The 23,501-nt window shown below is 48.3% G+C and overlaps 1 protein-coding gene across 1 annotated transcript in view; it reads left to right on the top strand.

The window, feature by feature from the left end:
• Window positions 1-386: 386 nt before the first annotated feature.
• LOC144769976 (uncharacterized) overlaps window positions 387-23,501 on the top strand; it is a 134,385-nt gene continuing 111,270 nt past the window's right edge. Inside the window, exon 1 of the mRNA XM_078654170.1 lies at window positions 387-1,095. Coding sequence (XP_078510296.1) covers window positions 387-1,095 — 709 coding nt within the window. The remainder of the gene's footprint in view (window positions 1,096-23,501) is intronic.

Below are 23,501 nucleotides of genomic sequence, written 5' to 3'. Positions count from 1 at the left end.
CTAAGGACGTCACTTTACTGATGGCACTTATCAATGCCCGCTCATTGTGTAAACACAGCCAGGAAGTTGCGGACTTTATTATAGATAATAAACTCGATATCCTTTTCATCACTGAAACCTGGACTAACGAGTCATCCGAACCAGATATGGTCATTGCAGTACCAGCTGGTTATAAGGTTCACCGGCAGGATAGAGTACGGGGAAGAGGAGGCGGTTTGGCTATTATAGCCAGGGAGTGTTTTCCTGTTAGAACCACCCTTATTCCATCTAACTCATGCGAAGCAATGCAATTTGGTATACAACTCAGTCCCCTTTTTAACTTTAAGGGAATACTGATTTATCGTCCTCCGGGAACTAGGACAGGTTTTCTCGCCAGTATCAGCAACATGCTGGAAACATTAGCAATGGAAAACTCGTTTACAGTGTTAGGTGATCTAAATTTTCACCTAGACCAGCTTGACCAGGCTGACACATCTACCCTTGTATCGGACTTGGAGATCTTAGGGTTAAAACAATTAGTCACCTCGGCCACACACACAGCAGGCCATATTTTAGACGGCGTTTTCTCCAATGTTGACTGTCTCCATATAACGGACATTCTACCAATGCCGTGGACTGATCATTACGCCATATGTGGGGAAATTTCCATGAAAACTGTCCAAAATAACAATTCCACCTTAAAGCAAAGCTGCTTTAAAGATTGGAAGAATATAAACCAGACAGAGCTGAAAATACAGCTGGACAATATGCGTCCTACGGTGCCCAATAATCCCAATGAAGCTACGTTAAAATTCCAGACCTGGCTCACCCAGGCTACCGAACGAACAGTGTGTTCGAAATCTTTGTCCAGAAACCGAGCCAATCCGACTGCCCCATGGTATTCTGACGAGCTGAGGCGGCAAAAACAAAGTAATAGGAATCTGGAAAGGATTTGGAGAAAAAATTATGACTTGGCCAGTAAGAAAGAATATAAAGAAGCTTTGGCACTTTATAAAGCTATGATCACCAAGGCAAAAAAATCATATTATTCTAATCAAATTGACCAAGCCATAAATTCAAGTAAACGCCTATATGAAATAACTAAAATCTTGGCAGGTAATATTTCTGACCTTGCCCCGGTTCCCTCCCAAGAATTCTGCGATGATCTGGCGAAATTCTTTTTTACCAAAGTGGATGACATTTATCAAGCCTTCACCTCCAAAACATCCAGGACGAACACCATCTCCCCTTGTCCATCTCCAGCCACTACTCTGTCAAGTTTCCATAAACTTACAGACGACCAAACGATGACCATTGTCTCAACCATTAAATCAGGCTCCGCCTTTGATCCCTGTCCAGTTTCAGCCCTAACCCCAGTCATGGATTCCATTATACCGGTGCTGACTCAAGTTTGTAATGCCATCCTGTCCTCAGGGACCTATCCAAATGCCTTAAAAAAAACATTGCTGAAACCTTTATTAAAAAAATCCGGCTTGGATAAAAGCGAACTTAAAAACTATAGGCCAATTGCGAGCCTACCGTTTTTAGCTAAAGTAGTCGAGAAAGCCATGAATTTCCAACTTTCAGACTTTATCGAGAAACACCGACTGCTAGACAACTCTCAATTTGGCTTTCGTAGACATCATGGGACTGAAACTGCCCTTATAAAGGCCGCCGATGATGTCAGGGCCATTCGTGACCAAGGCGGGACTGCAATTTTAGTACTGCTAGATCTATCAGCAGCTTTCGACACGGTCGACCATAACATCCTGATCGACCGTGTCGAAAAACTGGGCACTTGTCATTCAGCCAGAAATCTCCTTGCCTCCTTCCTTGCAGATAGAACACAAGCGGTCACCCTTGGACCTTTTCGATCTGCCCAACTCTCGCTGCCATGCGGTGTCCCCCAAGGCTCATCCCTTAGTCCGACACTATTCAATATCTATGTGTTGGACCTTGCCAATGTCATCAGGGCTTATGGGATGAGCCTAACATCGTACGCGGATGACACGCAGTTGGTGTTGGCTATCAAGGGTGATGGAGGAGAAGTAGCGCAAAACTTTAAAAACGGTCTGCTCGCAATCGGAGAATGGATGGCAACTAACTGCCTCAAACTTAATTCGGAGAAGACCGAGGTAGTTATCTTTGGTCCGCTTCTCCCAGCATGGTCCTCCTACTGGTGGCCAGCTGCCTTTGGTTCCCCTCCCACCCCCACATCAAAAGTTAGGAATTTAGGCGTCATTTTCGATGATGGACTCAGTTTCATGGACCACGCAAACAAAGTGGCTTCAACGGCACACTTCAGATTGAAAATGATCAGAAAGATTCGACCCTTTCTTCCGGAGACCTTAATTAAAACCTTGGTGAGTTCCTTAGTGCTAACAGCGTTGAATTATTGTAACGGTCTTTTCCTCAACGCTCAGGTTAGGGTCAAAAACAAATTACAATCAATTCAAAATGCGGCGGCACGTCTGCTCTCAGGAACTTCAAAATTTGAATCCATATCAGCAATAATAAGGCAGTATCATTGGCTCACAATCGAAAATAGAATTAAGTTCAAGTCTTTGTGTATAGTTTACAAGGCTTTAAATAATCAAGGACCACATTCGCTTAAAGACCAACTGAAACTTTATGTACCTTCAAGACAGCTCCGTTCTTCCTCTTTGCACCAACTAGTTATTCCACGATCAAAGAAAGTTTCCTGGGGTGACCGTCGCTTTACAGTGGCTGCCCCCAAACTTTGGAACACCCTCCCGCACAACATCAGGACGAGCTCGTCCCTTTATCAATTCCGGAAACTCTTAAAAACATGGTTATTTAACCAATGAGCCTCTTGCAACGAGTGTGTACTGGTGGAATTTTACTAGCGCCAAGACGCCCTAGGGTATTCGCTGCGCTCTATAAATCTCAACAAATAAATAAATAAATAAATAGAACACTGGTAAAGATGGTTTCAAATTTGACCCCCAAAACAGGTTGGTGAAGAGTGTGCAGTAGTCTGCACTAATTTGTGGTCACTGTTTCTAGTTAGAATCTCTGCCATGGGCAGGTAACTCTCCTCAGGCTGCACGTTTATATGAATCCATGGATGGTTGTCAATTTTGTTGCTGTGATGCATTCTAGGGATGGTACTGTCTCTGGTGTTGGCTGTAGGGCTAGTAACCACCTCCAAAGGAATATGCTTATTCTCTACCATGAGAGTGAAGTTCAGTCCCTATGATCATTTAGTGGTTAGAATGTATACTGCGTGTCCTCCTCCATCCCTCAACAGTGGAGTTTGACTCTATGATCATTCAGTGCTTAGACGTCCAACAGAGAGTTCACCTCTATCTCATGAGAGTGGGGTTCAGTCTCAATGATAATTTAATGGTTAGAATGTATACAGAGGAATATACTGCAACCCACAAGAGTGGAATTCAGTCTCTATGATCATTCCGGGCTTAAATGTTCTATATAGGGATCACATCTATCCCATGAGGGTGGAGTTCAGTTCCATGCTCATTCAATGCCAGACTGTTTTTTACAGAGGGTTCACCTCTGTTCCAAGGGAATGGAGGTCAGTCGCCATGATCATTCAATGCCGAGCTTTCTACAGATGTATCATTACCATCCATGAGAGAGGAATTCAGTCTCATGCTCATTAAATGCTGATATTCCATGGGAGCAGAGTTTAGAATTTATGATCATTCAGTGCTCAGAATTTCTAGAAAGAACTCCCATATATCCATGAGAGTGTGTTTGGGGCTCTGTGATCAATCAGTGCTTGAACGTTCTACATAGTTATCCTCTCTATCCCATTATGTCACAGATTAGGATCTACCTTCATTAAATCCTGAACTTTCTACCTAGATACAAACTCTATCGCATGAGAATATAGCTCATTCTCAATTATCATTTAATGCTTGGAATTTCTAGAGGAATATCCTTCATCCCACAACAGTGGAGTTCAGCGATTATGATCATTCAGTGCATAGATGTTCTACAGAGGTATCCTCTATCCATGAGGGTGGAGTTCAGTCTCTATGATCATTCAGCTCTTGGACTTTCTACAGAACTGGAGTTCAGCGTCTATGATCATTCAGTGCATAGATGTTCTACAGAGGTATCCTCTATCCATGATGGTGGAGTTCAGTCTCTATGATCATTCAGCTGTTGGACTTTCTACAGAACTGGAGTTCAGCGTCTATGACCATTCAGTGCATGGATGTTCTACAGAGATATCCTCTATCCATGAGGGTGGAGTTCAGTCTCTATGATCATTCAGCTCTTGGACTTTCTACAGAACTGGAGTTCAGCGTCTATGATCATTCAGTGCATAGATGTTCTACAGAGGTATCCTCTATCCATGAGGGTGGAGTTCAGTCTCTATGATCATTCAGCTCTTGGACTTTCTACAGAACTGGAGTTCAGCGTCTATGATCATTCAGTGCATAGATGTTCTACAGAGGTATCCTCTATCCATGATGGTGGAGTTCAGTCTCTATGATCATTCAGCTCTTGGACTTTCTACAGAACTGGAGTTCAGCGACTATGACCATTCAGTGCATGGACTTACTATAGAGAAATCACTTCTACTGCATAAGAGTGGAGTTCAGTTCTTTTGAGCATTACGAACAAATAGATAGGATCGCCCTTTACAGGCTTGTATCCAGTTGGCCATGGTCATTCTGGGGACCACTGCCTAGAACTCCATTGGACGGACCCAGTTACGTACAATTGGGGGGATGTGGGAACTGTTACAATTGATGTATGCTTTGTGACAAAAACTAGTCAAATTTGTTTAAAAAAAAGAGTGGAGTTCAGTCTTGAGTCGCTTCAAGTGCTGCTCTTAGATCACTTCTCTTAGGTACCATTATGCTCTTCTTGTGTTCCCATTCTTTGGCCTTTTCATATAATATTCAAGTACAAGTTGGTCAAAGTTAGGTAGCAGGATTATAACCACCATTGATTTTTGTCTGAGAAGGGATTGCCTTAAGAATTGAGGCTGGAATGGATCCCCCATAACATATTTATGTTCTACTCTCTCTCCACAGTAACTCCTATATGAGTCAGGGTTGGTCAGTTTCAAAACCACTCATGACCTCAGTCTTCCTACAGAAGCATCTGGTGGAGGCATCAAGTGGACAGTGTATGATCCTCTCCAGCTAAAGCTTACTCTCACCTTTAAGAGATCAGGGTTTGGGGTGCCCGTCTGACCCCTCAAAAATAATAAAGTCCTTGAAAGAAGATATGTCTGGTGGCATGAGGTAGTCCTGCCTAGACAGATGATGAGAGTTGGTGAAGAGGCACTCTTGAGTGATTGTCATGCGAAGAACGCCTTTATTTTTACAGTTCAAAGGTGTATATTTACCCATCATATCCTAGAAAGTTGTATTTTGAGCTGCTGCAAACAGATGACAGACAATAAGACATGTCTTATAGTCAGTCTGTAGCATACAACATATGAAGACGTTGCTATACTACAATGAGCGTAAATGCAGAGGCCTATAGGTGATCTCAGCCTTAACTTGAATTTAGTGAGTTACTTTTTCCTGCAGGATTATGTTTGTGTTTGAACGTCTGCTTACCAGGCATTCTCCCCCTCCACAGGACTCTCAGCACTGCATGATGGAGCCAGTCCAGGGAGAGGGTTTATTCCTGACACACCATCTTACACCTCCCAATCCCTAGCCTGAAAAAGAGATAAAAGCTTGCCCAAAGGGGGCTTAACCTACCACTCTATGCTGACCACAGGTAATGGGGGTACTCAAGGTTGAGGGCTTTTATCTGTGGTCAATGACCTAGAAATTAATGGTATGGTATGGTACAAGGCTTTATTTCGATAAAAACATATCTTAAAAGCATAACATTATACAGTAATTTGATATCAACAAATGATGCAATACTCGATTTACAATTTGGTTAAAAATACCATACAAGGCGTCATTCTTTTCTGTGAACTTTACAAGGCCAGCTACTCAGGTCACATACAGATGGGCCTGTTAAAAATAAATCTGGTGTATGGTGTGATGTACAAACTACCCTGTGGCAGTAGTGCTGGAACAATTTTCAGATAGGAGCTGCTGCAATCAATGTTCCGCCACTGCAGTGGCAAGACGAAACCATGAGGGGCCCCCTGCAAGCTACTGAGAGGGGAGCACCCTCCCCCCCCCAAACAACAAAATTACTGGTGAAAAACATATTTTCTAATATAATTCACCAGTTATCTTTTCACTTTAAAATGACCTCAGCCGAGTATTTTAAGTCAAAATTATAATTTTTTTCAGGGATTACGTACTCTGCTCCCAACATACAAAACAGGACCTGACAGTAAGTTGGCAAGTGGCGTCATACATTTTTAGCCAAGAGCATGCTCAGATCTTTTTGTTTATACTTATGTGGTCGTTTTTTTTTACCCCCTTGGGCGCGGCCGCGATTCTGCGCCTGTGCGGCACTTTTAATGAGTCGGCGCGTTCATGACGGCCCCCAGCCGTCATCAGCACACGAGCACTGTGATGCATGACGGTTGGGGGCCGTCATCAGCACCGAAGGGGTTAAAGTGCAAAATGTACAAATATCATGTGAATTTTTGGGGGGAGAATTGAGGTTAATGATGCACAGAGTTGTGACCAATGACATGATGTTACCCTTGACCAATCAAATAAACCATATTTACATAGTGTGATTTGCCACCCGTGAGGGTAACCAGACATGGATAGCACTGCTGCGAGGGAGAATCAGGAGGTGGTTGTTGTCTGAAGGGGAAAGCGGAGGTCGTTACAGAATTTTGCAGCAACGCAGGAGGAGCCCCCGCCACTGTTGCAACGGCATATTCAGGTTTGTGAGGAAGGCAGGTTGAGCGCATTAGTCAGGCGGGTTGGTGGAAGTTCAGGCGCTGGTTGTTCTATGCTGGTCCTGCTTGTGTAAGGCTTTGTAGGTTTGGATCAGCATCTTGAATTGACATCTCTTCCGGATGGAAAGCCAGTGGAGCTTCTGCAGGTCGGGGTGATGGGTGTCCGCTTGGGGTGGTAGAGGATGAGTCTGGTCGTTGCATTCTGTATGGTCTGCAGTCTTTCAGGAGGTGAAAGGTGATTCCTACGTAAAATGCGTTGCCACAGTCCAGCCGGCTGGTGACAAGTGCTTGAGTGATGGTTCATCTGGTGTTACCAGTGAGCCATTTGAAGTTCTTACGGAGCATGAGAAGGGAGAAAAAGCAGCCAGAGGAGACCAATGATCTGGCTTTTCATGTTGAGCTTACAGTTGGGGATCATGCCAAAGTTGTGGGTGTGGTCTGTTGGCATGGGTGAGGATCCTAGTTCAGAAGGCCACCAAGAGTAGCTCTACAGTGAGGTGTTGTTCCCGAAGAACAATACATCAGTCTTTTCAGTGTTGAGTTTTAGGCAGTTGCCTTTTATCCATTTTGCAACTGAGAAGTTGGCCATGGTAGTGCAATGGTCTTCTGATAGCCAAAGGATGAGATGGGTGTTGTTGGCGTCGGATATAATGTTTAGTCCATAGGTTCTGATGATGCTGGCCAGGGGATGATGTAGGTGTTGAACAGAGTAGGGCTGAGGGACGAGCCTAGAGGGATGCTGCGGATTTTGTTCCTCGGTTCCTCGGTGAAAGTAGGCAGTTGGATTGAGGTAGGTGGGTGAGGAAGGCGGCAATCCATTTGAGGGTGTCTCCTTGGATTTCAATGTGGTGAAACCTCTTGACAAGTGTGTGATGAGATACGGTGTTGAATGCTGCTGAGTGGTGGAGTAGGATCAGTACTGCTGTTTCTCCCCAGTCAAGAAGGGTGCGTATATCATCTTTGGCAGCATGGTTTTGGTCCTGTGGCTAGAGTTGAATCCGGATTGGGAAGTATCCAGAAGGTTGTTTCTCTCCAGGTGCTCCCTTAGTTGGCAGTTGGTGGCCTTTTCGAGGACTTTGGCATGAAAATGGAGCAGGGAGATGGGACGATGGATCTGATGAGTTTGCTGGGAGCACCGGAAGATTTCCAATTAAGGAAGATGGCCGTGTTGGTGTGATTGAGGTTGGCAAGGTGAAAATTAAGATCGCAGATGTTAGACCTGGCATCATTGGCATGAGTCTCTCCTCCATTTTATCTGTTTGACTCCTCTGTTTACGATGTTTTTGCTGGTATATTGCTTTGGGCACTGTGGCACTGCTGATCAGTGCCACAGTGCAAGTGCTCCCGATGTGAAATTGATGTATTGATTGGATTCCATGTTTGGCTTATTTGGTTTACTGTCAGTCCCTAGTAGAGTGCACCAGGAGTGCCAGGGCTTGTAAATACAAATGCTGCTAGTGGGCTTGCAGCACGTGTTGTGCCACCCACAAGAGCGGCCTAGTAAAAGTATGTCTAAAGGTCTGCCATTGCTAGACCTACGTTTAGTCTGGTACTGTCACGCGGGCTGCGCAAGTACACCTACTTGCCAGTCCCTAAAACCTTCCCTTAACTTCATGTTAGTCACCCCTATGGTAGGCCCAAGGGCAGGGTGCATTGTAAGCATAAGGTAGGACAAGCCTGATGAGGTTGGCATGTCCTAATAGTGAATTACAGCCATATTAGTTTTTCACTATTGTAAGGTTACCTGCTCTCCATAAATTAGAATGGGCTGCCAGGATTATTAATGGTATAATCCTAGCGGGCTCGGGGAGCATGGTGCAATGTCGAGTTTGGTATCCCTGAACTCGGAGTTTAATAATGGGTGGATGGTTTTTGGACTCTGTGTTTGAAAATAGCACTTTTAGAAAGTGGCTATTTTCTTGTCTAACTGTCTACCGGTCTCTGCTGGTTTGGTGTGCGTGTGACAGGAGCTCGGTGGCTCCAGAGGTCTGAATGAGTCAGTGTGGGGTGAGTGGGGCATTTGCATTGAGAGTAGGGGAAGAGTAGCTCCTGATAGCCTGCCCTGCCTGACACAATGCTGGCTCCACCTCCTGCCAGGCGACTGATGGCTCTGTGCCTGCCAGGGACGATCCTGGCCCCACCTCCTACCGGGCGACTGATGGCCTTGCCCCTGCCAGTGACAATGCTGGCTCCGCTTCCTGCTGGGCGGCTGAAGCCTCTGCCCTGCTCAGTGAATAGGCCAGGTGCCTCGGCCTGGCAACACCCACAACAAACCCAGGATGGGGGAAATCTCCAAAGGGATCAAAGCAGAAAAGGGGTATAAGAGAAGGACCCCTGAACTGAGAATTTAGATCACTTCTGACAAGGAAACCTGAACCAAGGACAAGAAGCCTGCTGATCCAAGGACTTGCCTACCCCTTCTGCCAGTGTGCTGTTTGTTGGGGGAATCCTGCAGTTACTTCTTTATTTTTGCCAAGGAACCAGGAGAGAGGAACTGAGTGTGTCCTCTCAAGCTTTGCCTAGGAAATCTCCAAGGGCTGGAAGAGTGCCAGCCTCCTGTTGAAGTCACAGGGTTAAAGGACTTCATCATCTGCTAAAAGTGCTTGTTGCTGGAACCTGAAAGTCCAGCACCTCTGAAGAATCCAGCAATCTCGACGCCGACGACGCCGCCGAATCCAGCTCGACATCGTGAGTGCAGCTCCCGTGTCCTGCACCTTCGACGCCGGCCGCCGGGCCCGATCGACGCTAGTAGCGACGCCGCTGCCGACGCCTCGACACCGAGCCCTCTCGACGCCGTGAGCGCTGATCACTCTTGCAACATCATCATCGACATCGACGACGACGCCGTATCCTGCTTCAACCCGTGAGCACTGCTCCTGCCTGACATCTGTCGACGCCGCTGCAGATCGCCCCGACTCCGAGGCCCGATCAATGCCGAAGACACAACGCCGGACATCTCGACCCCGCTGATCATCGCGTGCTTCACTTTTCCAAGGTACACTGTTGTGGGGGTCTGTGCGACTCCGGGCTCGACGTAGCGCTCCTCGCGGTCGACGCCGAACCTTTGGATTAATTTTGCCTCGACGTCGTGTGACTCCTGTGGGGGTTACATTGTTGCTAAGAACTGTGATATAAAGAAGAAGCGTTGCTTTTGTTACTAAAGACTTTGTGCTAAGAAGAAACAGTACTTGAACTATTATTTTTCCTTCCAAGAGTATTTATTAAGATTGTGGTATATTTTTGTCGTTATTCGGTCTTGTACTAAGCCTTATATAAACATCCTTATTTTTATAATACTACTGTGTTGTGTCCATTTGTAGTGTATTCACTTTTATTACTGTATGTGGTCATAAATGCTTAACGCACTGCCTCTGAGATAAGCCTGTCTGCTTTGCCAAGCTACCAAGGGGGTGAGCAGGGGTTATCTAAGTGTGTGATACCCTTGCCCTGACTAGAAAAGGTGTGTCCCTATTTGTCAGAAGTGTATACCTCTGCCAACTAGAGACAGCAGCTTCTAACATTGGTGGGTCAGCGGTGAGGATTTGAACTTTGCATTTATGACCACTGTGCAGTGATTAGTGTGCGCTACATAGTGAAAGCAGACCATAGCGCAGCCACAATCTATTTTGGTAGGATATTCTATTTTTGTTCTCCGCTTTCCTGGAGCTTGATTTTTGAAACTGCCAGTTTTGACCATGAGTGATGCCGGAGTCACTACCCCTGTTGTTGTGGAGGAATTTGATAGGAGTAAGATAAAGGAGTACAAATCACAGCAGCTGAAACACTTTTGCAAGCAGTTTAAAGTTCCCATCCCCGGCCTCACAAGGAAGGAGGACTTCCTCAAAGCATTGGAGGCCTGGTTGGAGTCCAGAAATCCCTCTGTTGTGGTTGTGGTACCGCCAGAGGTAGGGGAAGAGGCAGCGCCCGTGAATGGGCCTGGGCCCTCTCCGGGCAGTAGTGTTTCCTCCAAGGGTCTTTCTCCTGAAGAATTGGAAGACAGGGCGAAGGAGCGTGCATACCAGTTAGAAATGGCAAAACTTAAGATAGATGGGCAGTTGGAGTTAGAACATGCAAGAAGCAGGAGAGAATCTGATATGGAGATCAAAAGGTTGGAGTTTGAAAGAGAAAAGTTAGCTTTTGAGCGTGAGAAAATGGTGAGGGGAATGGAGCTCAAAGCTAAGAATTTAGAATTGAATCCCTCTGGTGGCAGCATCCCATCTGTGCCTGCAGAAAGTAGGTTTTATTTTCCCAAAGATGTTATCAAAGATTTTCAGAAGAATGAAGATATTGGTCAATGGTTTAAAGCATATGAGTTAGCATTGTTGGCCCACCGGGTCCCTGAGAAGGATTGGGGAGCGGGGTTGTGGGGTCGCTTTGTGAATGAGGGGAGAGATACCCTGTTAGAGATGCCTGTTGAGGATAGGATGTCTTATGCTCATATGAAAGATGCTTTAATGTTAAGGTATGGCCTAACCCCAGAAAAGTACAGACAAACCTTTAGAGAATGTAAGAAGTTGCCTGGTACTACGTGGGTTGAATATGTGTCATTTTTATGCAGAGCCATGGATGGTTGGGTAAAGGGCAGCAAAGTGGAAAGTTATGATGCTCTTTATGATTTGTTTGCTTGGGAGCACTTGTCTAATAACTGTTTTCCAGAGCTGCGCCAGCACCTTATTGATAGCAAGATATCTAACCCTAGAAAACTTGCTGAGGAGGCGGACCGCTGGGTTAGTACCAGGGTCCACAAGGGTCCAGTGGGAGACTCAGCCAAAGGTGGGCAGGGTCCCCAGCAGAAGAGTGGGGGGACAAGGGTAAACAGAGGGAGTTCCAGAAAGGGCCCCAAAGTAATACCCAAGGGAACCAAGGGAAGGGTTCCCAGCCTCCCCCAGTGAAGAAGTCAGAGGCCCCGACAGGTAAACCTGTTCACAGGAGCCCAATGACCTGCTATGTTTGTAAGCAGGTGGGACACCTTTATTATGATCCCCAGTGTCCCATGAAGAACTCGAATGCACCACCACGTGCACCCCCCGTCAGTTGGCGAGTGTAGCCCTGGGAGGGGAGGAGATGGTTGCCCCTGGTGGGAGGGGTCCCGCAGAAATGTCCCTGGTCTCTCTAGGAGACATGGAAATGGTCCCTCCACCCCCTCTGCCTAGTAACACTAATAAATATAGGCAATGGGTGACCATTAATGGCCATAGAGTGGAAGATCTCAGAGACACCAGAGCGAGTGTGACAGCTGTCAAGTGTCACTTGGTGTCCAGAGAGCAGGTGGTCCCCCACGCATTCTACCCTGTGATAGCTGCTGACAACTCCCAGAGGGAGTGTGAGGTAGCTCAGGTTCCCTTTGAATGAAGGGGAGTTTCAGGTACTCTTCAGGTTGCTGTAAGGCCCGCCATGCCTGTTGATTGTCTCCTGGGCAATGATTTGGAAGACTCCCCTTGGGCTAAGGTGGAGAGGGAGACACATTTGAAAATGTTGGGTGTGCCAGAGTGGGTGTGTGCAACCACTCGATCGATGACAGCAAGTAAGGGTGTTGATGGGGTCCCGGAGCCTGAAAGTATGGCCCGGACCCAGCTGTGAAGAGAAGAGGCAGGGGGCGCGGGAAACCGTCCCCCATAGTTCCCGTGGTCCAGGAGCAGGCAGACCTTGAGGGGGATGCACTGGAACCCACAGGGGAACAAGTAGCTGAACTGGGAGACCTGCCCGAGCTGACCCACTGGCAGCAGGATGGTGGTCCCTCCAGGAAAGAATTTTGTGCTGAACAAAAAGTGTGCCCTTCTCTTGTGGGTATGAGGCAGCAGGCCTCAGCCCAGACAACAGGTGATCAGTCAGGGTCACATTTGGTCTACTGGGAGAACGACCTCCTGTATAGCGAGCCTAAGGCTGCTGAGCCTGGGTCAGCCCGTGTGCTGGTGGTACCCCAGCGCTTCAGAGCCTCCCTACTGGGTTTGCCTCATGACGTTCCGTTAGCTGGACATCTGGGGCAGGACAAGACCTATGACAGGCTTGTCACCCATTTTTATTGGCCTCAGATGAGAAGGGATACAGATATCCAATGTAAAACCTGTCAAACTTGCCAGGCAGGTAGGAAAAGCGGGCGGAAGCAGAAGGCTCCCCTCCAACCTTTTCCCGTGGTCAGTACCCCCTTTGACCGGGTGGGGATTGACATTGTTGGGTCCCTGGAGCCCAAGACAGCCCTGGGCAACAGGTTCATCCTGGTCTTGGTGGACCATGCCACACGGTACCCGGAAGCCATCCCTCTCAGAACAGTGACGGCCCCCGTGGTGTGACGGGCACTGATGGGTGTTTTCTCCCGAATGGTGTTCCCCAGAGAGGTGGTGTCAGACCGGGGCACCAACTTCATTTCCAATTATATGAAGTCTCTGTGGAAGGAGTGTGGGGTAACCTACAAGTTCACCACTCCTTACCACCCACAAGGTAATGGGTTGGTTGAGAGATTCAACCGTACTCTTAAAGGCATGATTATGGGTCTTGAAGAACCCATGAGGCGCAAATGGGACGTCCTCTTGCCATGCCTGCTGTTTGCTTACCGTGAGGTGCCACAGAAGTCTCTAGGGTTCAGCCCCTTTGAGCTTTTGTATGGACCCCCGGAAAGAGGACCTTTGAGTCTGGTCAAAGAAGGCTGGGAGCAATCTCCCAGGATACCTCCCCAGGATGTATACAGTTACATGCTGGCCTTTAGGAACCAGACTCGGCGCTTCAGAGATCTTGCTCAGGCAAATCTGGAGGCCAGCCAGGAAAAGATGAAGCGGTGGTACGACCAGAAGGCCACTCTGGTGGAGCTTCAGCCTGGTCAGAAAGTTTGGGTCATGTCCCCTGTAGAACCTTGTGCGCTCAAGGACAGGTGGACTGGACCGTTTGAGGTTGTGGAGAAAAAGAGCGATGTCACCTACATGGTGGACTTGAAGTCTCCCAGGAACCCCTTGCGGGTCCTGCATGTCAACCGTTTAAAGCCCCACTTAGAGAGGTCCGAAGTGGGCATGCTCCTAGCTACAGATGCTGGAATGGAGGAGGAGAGTTAGCCTCTTCCTGACCTCCTGTATGCAAAAGAGCAAGATGGGCCAGTGGATGGTGTTGTCCTCTCTGACACACTGACCCCTGAGCAGCAGAAAGATTGTCGCCAACTGTTGGGACAATTCCCTGATCTGTTCTCCTTGATTCCTGGTGTCACTCAGTGGTGTGTCCATGATGTGGACACCGGGGACAGCACTCCTGTGAAGCACAAGGCCTACAGAGTGACTGACAAGGTCAGAGCATACATCAAGGAGGAGGTCTCCAAAATGTTTGCCTTAGGGGTGGTGGAGTCCTCTAGCAGTCCTTGGGCCAGCCCAGTGGTCTTGGTCCCGAAGGCTGCAGCGCCTGGTGCTTCACCAGAACTTCGGTTCTGCGTGGATTACCGAGGATTCAATTCAGTCACCAAGACTGACGCGCACCCCATCCCCAGAGCTGATGAGCTCATAGATCGGTTAGGGGCTGCCCGGTACCTTAGTACGTTTGATCAAACATCTGGGTACTGGCAGATCGCCTTGACTGATGGGGCAAAAGAGAGGTCAGCATTCTCCATACCAGATGGGCACTACCAGTTCCGGGTTATGCCTTTTGGGATGAAGAATGCCCCTGCCACCTTCCAGAGGTTGGTCAACCAGGTATTGGCTGGACTGGAAGATTTCAGTGCCGCCTACCTGGACGACATAGCAGTGTTCAGCGCCAGCTGGGAGGAACACTTGCGCCACCTCCAGGAAGTGTTGTTGGCCCTGCGCAGAGCAGGCCTCACAATCAAAGCCAGTAAGTGCCAGATTGGGCAGGGTTCAGTGGTGTACTTGGGGCACCAAGTAGGGAGCGGCAAGGTGGCCCCCCTGCAACCCAAGATTGATACCATCCCGGCTTGGGCACCACCCAAAACCCAGACTCAGGTGAGAGCCTTCCTAGGTCTCACGGGTTACTACTGGAGGTTTGTCAAGGATTATGGCAACATTATGCACCCCTTGACTTCGCTGACTTCCAGGAAGCAACCAAGACTTGTGATCTGGACTGACGCCTGTCAGACGGCCTTTGACACCCTGAAAACTGCAATGTGCACATCACCCATACTCCAGGCACCTGACTTTTCTAAAGAATTTGTTGTCCAGACGGACGCTTCAGAGCATGGCGTGGGGGCTAATCTAGCTCAGGTGAATGAAGAGGGCCGAGACTTACCTGTAGCCTTCATCAGCAGGAGGTTACTTCCCAGGGAACGGAGGTGGAGTGCGATAGAGCGAGAAGCATTTGCTGTGGTCTGGGCGCTGAAGAAGCTAAGACCCTACCTGTTTGGGACTCACTTCCGGGTTCAGACAGACCACAGGCCCCTCAGATGGTTGATGCAGATGAGGGGTGAGAATCCAAAGCTGTTGAGGTGGTCCATTTCCCTACAGGGGATGGACTTCACGGTGGAACACCGCCCTGGTACAGATCACGCCAATGCTGATGGTCTGTCCAGATTTTTCCGCCTTAGTGATGAGGACTCCCTAGGGTAAGGGTAGTTCTCCCCACATTTCAGCTGGAGGGGACACGTGTTAGACCTGGCATCATTGGCATGAGTCTCTCCTCCATTTTTTCTGTTTGCCTCCTCTGTTTACAATGTTTTTGCTGGTATATTGCTTTGGGCACTGTGCCACTGCTGATCAGTGCCACAGTGCAAGTGCTCCCGATGTGAAATTGATGTATTGATTGGATTCCATGTTTGGCTTATTTGGTTTACTGTCAGTCCCTAGTAGAGTGCACCAGGAGTGCCAGGGCTTGTAAATACAAATGCTGCTAGTGGGCTTGCAGCACGTATTGTGCCACCCACAAGAGCGGCCTAGTAAAAGTATGTCTAAAGGTCTGCCATTGCTAGACCTACGTGCAGTCTGGTACTGTCACGCGGGCTGCGCATGTACACCTACTTGCCAGTCCCTAAAACCTTCCCTTAACTTCATGTTAGTCACCCCCTATGGTAGGCCCAAGGGCAGGGTGCATTTTAAGCATAAGGTAGGACAAGCCTGATGAGGTTGGCATGTCCTAATAGCGAATTACAGCCATATTCGTTTTTCACTATTGTAAGGTTACCTGCTCTCCATAAGTTAGAATGGGCTGCCAGGATTATTAATGGTATAATCCTAGCGGGCTCGGTGAGCATGGTGCAATGTCGAGTTTGGTATCCCTGAACTCGGAGTTTAATAACGCATCCGTTTGGGTGGATGGTTTTTGGACTCTGTGTTTAAAAATAGCACTTTTAGAAAGTGGCTATTTTCTTGTCTAACTGTCTACCGGTCTCTGCTGGTTTGGTGTGCGTGTGACAGGAGCTGGGTGGCTCCAGAGGTCTGAATGAGTCAGTGTGGGGTGAGTGGGGTATTTGCATTGAGAGTAGGGGAAGAGTAGCTCCTGATAGCCTGCCCTGCCTGACACAATGCTGGCTCCACCTTCTGCCAGGCGACTGATGGCTATGTGCCTGCCAGGGACGATCCTGGCCCCACCTCCTACCGGGCGACTGATGGCCCTGCCCCTGCCAGTGACAATGCTGGCTCCGCTCCTGCTGGGCGGCTGAAGACTCTGCCCTGCACAGTGAATAGGCCAGGTGCCTCGGCCTGGCAACACCCACAACAAACCCAGGATGGGGGGAAATCTCCCTACACAGACAAAGGGATCAAAGCAGAAAAGGGGTATAAGAGAAGGACCCCTGAACTGAGAATTTAGATCACTTCTGAAAAGGAAACCTGAACCAAGGACAAGAAGCCTGCTGATCCAAGGACTTGCCTACCCCTTCTGCCAGTGTGCTGTTTGTTGGGGGAATCCTGCAGTTACTTCTTTATTTTTGCCAAGGAACCAGAAGAGAGGAACTGAGTGTGTACTCTCAAGCTTTGCCTAGGAAATCTCCAAGGGCTGGACGAGTGCCAGCCTCCTGTTGAAGTCACAGGGTTAAAGGACTTCATCATCTGCTAAAAGTGCTTGTTGCTGGAACCTGAAAGTCCAGCACCTCTGAAGAATCCAGCAATCTCGACGCCGACGACGCCGCCGAATCCAGCTCGACATCGTGAGTGCAGCTCCCGTGTCCCGCACTTTCGACGCCGGCCGCCGGGCCCGATAGACGCTAGTAGCGACGCCACTGCCGACGCCTCGACACCAAGCCCTCTCGACGCCGTGAGCGCTGCTCACTCTTGCAACATCATCATCGACGACGCCGCCGTATCCTGCTTCGACCCGTGAGCGCTGCTCCTGCCTGACATCTGTCGACGCCGCTGCAGATCGCCCCGACTCCGAGGCCCGATCGACGCCGAAGACGCGACGCCGGACATCCTGACGCCGCTGATCATCGTGTGCTTCACTTTTCCAAGGTACTGTGTTGTGGGGGTCTGTGCGACTCCGGGCTCGACGTAGCGCTCCTCGCGGTCGACGCCGAACCTTTGGATTAATTTTGCCTCGACGTCGTGTGACTCCTGTAGGGGTTACATTGTTGCTAAGAACTGTGATTTAAAGAAGAAGAGTTGCTTTTGTTACTAAAGACTTTGTGCTAAGAAGAAACCGTACTTGAACTATTATTTTTCCTTCCAAGAGTATTTATTAAGATTGTGGTATATTTTTGTCGTTATTCGGTCTTGTGCTAAGCCTTATATAAACATCCTTATTTTTATAATACTACTGTGTCGTGTCCATTTGTAGTGTATTCACTTTATTACTGTATGTGGTCATAAATGCTTAACGCACTGCCTCTGAGATAAGCCTGTCTGCTTTGCCAAGCTACCAAGGGGGTGAGCAGGGGTTATCTAAGTGTGTGATCCCCTTGCACTGACTAGAAAAGGTGTGTCCCTATTTGTCAGAAGTGTATACCTCTGCCAACTAGAGACAGCCGCTTCTAACAGCAGAGGAAACTGTAGTGTTTGGAGTCCGGGGCGAGTGGGGCGATTCATTTGGTGATAGCATCGTAGAAGCTGGCGCAAGTACCGGGGTGTCTGTAGGCGAGGGTACCTTTGAAAGTGGTTTTGCCACCTATGTGGAGCTGGAAATTGTGTTCTATGATTGGGTTGGTATCGTGCAAGGAGGTGCTGCAGCGGATGGTTTCTTTGAGGATGATGGCGATTCCACCTCTGCATTTGTTGATTCAGTCTCAGTGTGCTATTTTGTATCCGTAGGGGATTGCTGAGGAGAAGTTGGGTGCTGATGCTGAGATGAGGCATGTCTAGGTGAGGAAGAGGACCCCAGGGTGAGGGAGGTGCTGTGTCCTACATCTCAGTGGCGTGCTTGCAGATATATTGTGAGTTGAGCAGGAGGCAGTTGAGTTATGCTGAAGCGGTCGAGGTTGTCACAGTGGTTCTCATGTGGGTTCTTCGGTGCTAAAGGAGAAGAGGCATTTCCAGCCAGGGAAAGGTCCTACCATGGCGTGAGGGGAGGTGAAGCAGCAGTTGTTGCAGTGTCCAGGGCTCGAATTTCAGCAGCGGTGAATCTGCGCGTTATTAGAGGGCCAGGGTACTTGGGGGCTGACAGACTTGCCTCTGGAGTGCCTGCGCTTCGGCCTCCATTAAGTAGGTCCTAGTCGGAGGGAGGAGGGCTGGGTGGCCCGAAGAGGGGTGTCGGCTTAAAACTGCAGCAAAAGAGCAAGCAGTGGGGTTGGCCAGCTTAGAAAAAACAGCAAATACAGCAATACGGGCAGAAAAGGAAATATACCAAATACACAGAATTATTAACAGTGCTACAAAATGAGCCTTTTACAGATTAAACAATATAGATGATGGCAACAGGGTTACAAAATTAAGCATTCTCAGTTAGTCAGTAAAACTAATGGTAACAAATGAAAGTGTTAACGGCTAACAAATAAATGCTAGACAGTAGAATGACAGTACGTAACAGCAGGAAACAGACGCCAAAGCAGCAATGCAGAAAACACAAGCGGCAGCAGAGAGGCGAACAGTAGAGCCAAGAAGGCCTGCAGCGAGGGTGCGGCTGGCTCAAGGGCCTTCTCAATGGGGTCACAATGCGGCCTCCGTTAGGTAGGTCCTGAGATGATGGAAGGGGGCTGGGTGGCAGGAAGTGAGAGCGGTAAAAATAGCAGGAAAAGAGCGAGCTGGGTGCCTGACAAAATAGCAAGTACAGCAATACAGGCAAAGAATGTAACAATGTATCCAATGCAGCGAAATAGCGACAGTCTTACAACATTTGGCTACTGCGGTTATTATGATTAATGAAACAGTGTTAGAAAATAGTCTATTAGGGGTAATATGAACAATGACAATGTTGGGGCCGATTCACAGAACTAACTTAAGACAAAATCCTAAACGTACAATGTTTGGTATTCACAGAAGGCATTTACGATTTTTGGTATTCACAGAATGAACTTAAGACAAACTTAAGACAGACTTAAGACAGACTTAAGACAAACTTAAGACAGACTTAAGACAGACTTAAGACAAACTTAAGACAGACTTAAGACAGACTTAAGACAAACTTAAGACAGACTTAAGACAGGCTTAAGACAGACTTAAGACAAACTTAAGACAAAATCCTAACTTAAGTCTGTCTTAAGTCTGTCTTAAATCTGTCTTAACTTTGTCTTAAGTCTGTCTTAAGTCTGTCGGAAGTTTGTCTTAAGTCTGTCTTCAGTCTGTCTTAACTTTGTCTTAAGTCTGTCTTACGTCTGTCTTAACTTTGTCTTAAGTTCATTCTGTGAATACCAAAAATCTTAAGTGCATTCTGTGAATACCAAAAGTTGTTAGTTCAGGATTTTGACGTAAGTTCGTTCTGTGAATCGGGCCCAGTGTTACAAAATGTGGCTTTTACGGTTACCACTGGCAACAAATGAACAAGTTAAAGACTAACGATTAGATGCAAGGCAGTATGTAACAGTAGCAATCTGAGGCCGGAGTGGCAATGTGGAGGACACAAGCGGTGGCAGAGAGATGCGATCGGCTCTCAAGAAGGCCTGCTGATCGTGCAGCGAGGGGGGAGATGGCTCAAGGACCTTCCTGCACAAAAACAATCCTGCTACAACGCAAGCGCCCTTGCACCATGGCGCAAGAGGGCCTGTGTTTGCGCCAGGCAGCACATAGTGCGTCAGTGGCAGGAGGGAGCAGGAATGTGCAATATTATGGTAAATATGGGGCATTCCTGCCCTCTTCATTTGATGCAGCACAGCAAGTTGTCATGTTGTGTTGAGCCGCGTCAAATTATGATAAATCTGGACCTTCGTTTTTTGCCTAGACTTGTCTAATTAGTGATTTTACTGAGTTTTATGAGTCTGTATTTCTGTATCTCGGCCTTCAGGGAGATTCATGCACTTTTCTCAAACATTTTTTGCATTCATTAATTAGTGCAGAGGATATAATAAGAGAATTTACAATACGAATGAGTTTCCTCTTGCACAGATTACATGATGAATGATTTACAACCAGAGTTAGGGTTCGCTGCGCCGAAGTGACACGGCTCCGCCGGCAGAAAGAACATCTTAGGCTTCTCCGTGTCTGAAATCAAGAACAGGCGTTATTCTCACTGCATTTATCGACATCTTCTTAATGAAACACAGTTTCGTGAGTACTCACAACATTCCTGCTGTTCTAACATGACTGCGGGCGCAACAAATCGAGTTTAGCAATAGTTAAAGAAACCCCCCTCTAGATCTCACATTCCCCGCAAGCCCACAGCAGGATGTCATCCACCACCTGAGTATTGTTGGCCACGAAAGACCACCATGTGTGGTGGACTGACATCCTGCATCTGGGAGATATTCTAATCCTGGGGGGTGCACATCTGTACCCCAGGAAGAGAGAGATCTAGCGTCCAAAAATATGAAGTGGAGCATCCATTGCTCTCACATAGTGGCTACTCCCCTTCTGGTGATATGTAAGTGCTATAGAAGTTTTGCACAGTCACACACTTGGTCAGATCCCATTCATCTAAAACATGGGTACTCACAAACTTTCTGTCAGGGGCAGAAATTACAGTGTGGTTTGTGGCTGAGGGCTGCACAGGTAGGGGTGGGGTCAGTGTGGGGCGGGGCTAGAGTATAAAAAATCAAACCCTATCAAAACATTAGAAATGCGACAGTGCTGAATTTGAAAAGCACTGTCCAACCTTCACTGGCTCCCCGTCAACAAGAGGATCACGTTCAGACTCCTCACCCACGCACACAAGGCCCTCCACGACATGGGCCCGAAGTACCTCAACAGCCGCCTCACCTTCTACACACCCACCCGCCAGCTCCGCTCCGCCAGCCTCGCCCTCGCCTCCGTCCCACGCGTTCGGAAATCCACAATCGGAGGCAGATCCTTCTCCTACCTGGCAGCCAAGACATGGAACTCCCTCCCCACTCACCTACGGCTGACCCAGGACCATCTCTCCTTCAGGAAACAACTCAAGACCTGGCTGTTTTTTTTTTTGTGAAAACTTTTTATTGATTTTAAAACAAGAAAACAAAAGAACAATACAAAACAAGGCAGTACATTAAAACGTGTCATCACGTGGTCCGTGGGGGGGGGTACATAGAGGAATCAAGCAGTAGTGCAATCAATAATTGGGGGGGGAGAGGGGGGGGGAAGGAGACCAAAATATATACAAAACAACTATATTCCTGCGGAGGAAACGTCAGGTTGGGAGGAAGACAAATCAGCATCAAATTCCGACATTGGGGGAGTACATATATCTCCACGGTATGCGTTCCATTGGGTCCACACTTTCCCCCACTTGCCTGGTTTGCCACGGGAAACATACACAGTTTTTTCTCGAAACATGCACCAATCCATGTTTTGTGTCCACCCCAGAAGTGTCGGAGGCTTCTGAGCGCCCCACAATTGGGCAATATCACGCTTGGCTACCATGTTGCCCAAGGTCGCCCAGCGGAGCTGCGCTTGATTGTAGTCATTCGGCTCCCAGACATTCAACAAGCATCTTCGCGCTTCAGGCATTAATCTCACTCCCGTGACCTCACTCATTACTTCATGCACGCGGTTCCAATAACGTATCACAGCAGGGCATTCCCAGATAATATGAAGGAACGTAGCCACCATACCGCATCCGCGCCTGCACAATCCATCCATCGAAAATCCCATTCGAACCAGACGTGGGCCAGTCACATACACCCTATGCAAAATTTTCAGTTGGACGAACCGAAGACGTGCCGGGATAGCCACTTCCTTCGGGGAAGAAATAGCGGACTGCCAGTCCTCATCATCGAGTTCTAGACCATCTCTGGTCCACAACCCTCGAAGACTATCTAGTAGATCAGTCCTGGTATTGATCAACTTTTATAAATTAGCGAGATCGTGCTATCAGGAACGTGACCATCCAGAATCCGATCCTCGAGCGGGGATGCCTCCGGCACGTCCGAGCCTAGTGGAAAAACAGACAAGACCGCATGCCGGACTTGCGCATATCTGAAGAATTCCTTATCATTCAGCCCATACTCAACTTTCAATTCCTCAAATGTCTTGACCCTGCCCTTGATCCATACGTCATCTACCCTACTGATCCCGATCATGTCCCACCGATCAAATCCCTTCGATTGCCAAAGGGAGCCCAGTTTATCCGAAGCATATAGTGGGGTAGCCCGGGTCGGCCTGTCGGCCCATCCCGTGGCCGCCGTAGCTCTACGCCACACCTGCACTGCTGTTTTGGTGGGGCCCGTAAGAGTTTCGCCAGCTGATTTCGCATATAGAGCCCTATTGTAGTCCCCACCGGGTAGCAACCATCTGTCCATCGCAAAAGCCGGGTTTAGTGGGGGAGTGTAGGTGCCATGGTTGATGGCCCCCAATTGAGAGGCCCAGTAATAGCGACGAATGTCCGGGAGAGCGATGCCGCCATCGTACCAAGGGAGTGTAAGCTTCGAGAGGGCGATGCGAGGACGGCCCCCCCATAACAATTGCCGCTGTAGACTCTCAATCTCACGAAACTATTCCGCTGGCACTACATCAAGCGTGTTTTGAAGCGCATAAAGGAATCGGGGGAGCGACATCATCTTAAACAACGCAGCTCGTCCCAAGGGAGAAAGGGGGAGTCTGCTCCAAGTCCCGACATCTGCCCGAAGGCGTCTGAGAGGGGGCAGCAGATTGCGCTCATACCGAAGTGTGGGGTCCAAGGTGACAAAGATTCCCAGATATTTGAAACCATCTAGTACCACCGGAATAGGACAATCACGGGGCAGGAGAGGAGTATCACCGGAGAGAACATAAACGCAAGATTTAGACCAATTTATAACTAAGCCGGAATTTTTACGGAAAGAAGTCAAAACGTCGAAAAGGACGATTAACGACTTTCGGGGCGATGTGAGGTACAAAAGGATATCATCTGCATACAGAGATACACGGTCTTCAAAGTCCGGAGACCATCGAATGCCCTTCATGGATGGTTCCCATCGCAGCCAAGCCGCCAGTGGCTCTAAAGCAAGGGCAAACAAGAGTGGGGACAGAGGACAGCCCTGGCGCGTACCTCTACCGAGAGCAAAGGAGGCCGAGACACGTCCATTCACCACTACCTGGGCTAAGGGATCAGCATAAAGCAATCAAACCCAACGTATAAAGGTGGGCCCAAACCCGAATTTGGAAAGGACCGCCCAAAGATAGGGCCATTCAATCGTGTCAAACGCCATGGTGGCGTCCAAAGACGCCAAGATGGCCGACTCTCTCAATGTCCCCGCTCGCGCGAGGACTCCATGCAAGCGCCGAAGATTAAG

The sequence above is a fragment of the Lissotriton helveticus genome, chromosome 7 (genome assembly GCF_964261635.1).
Source record: "Lissotriton helveticus chromosome 7, aLisHel1.1, whole genome shotgun sequence".
NCBI classification, from domain to species: Eukaryota; Metazoa; Chordata; class Amphibia; order Caudata; family Salamandridae; genus Lissotriton; species Lissotriton helveticus.
Note: the sequence above shows the minus strand (reverse complement) of the source record. Positions and strands in the feature narration are given on the sequence as shown.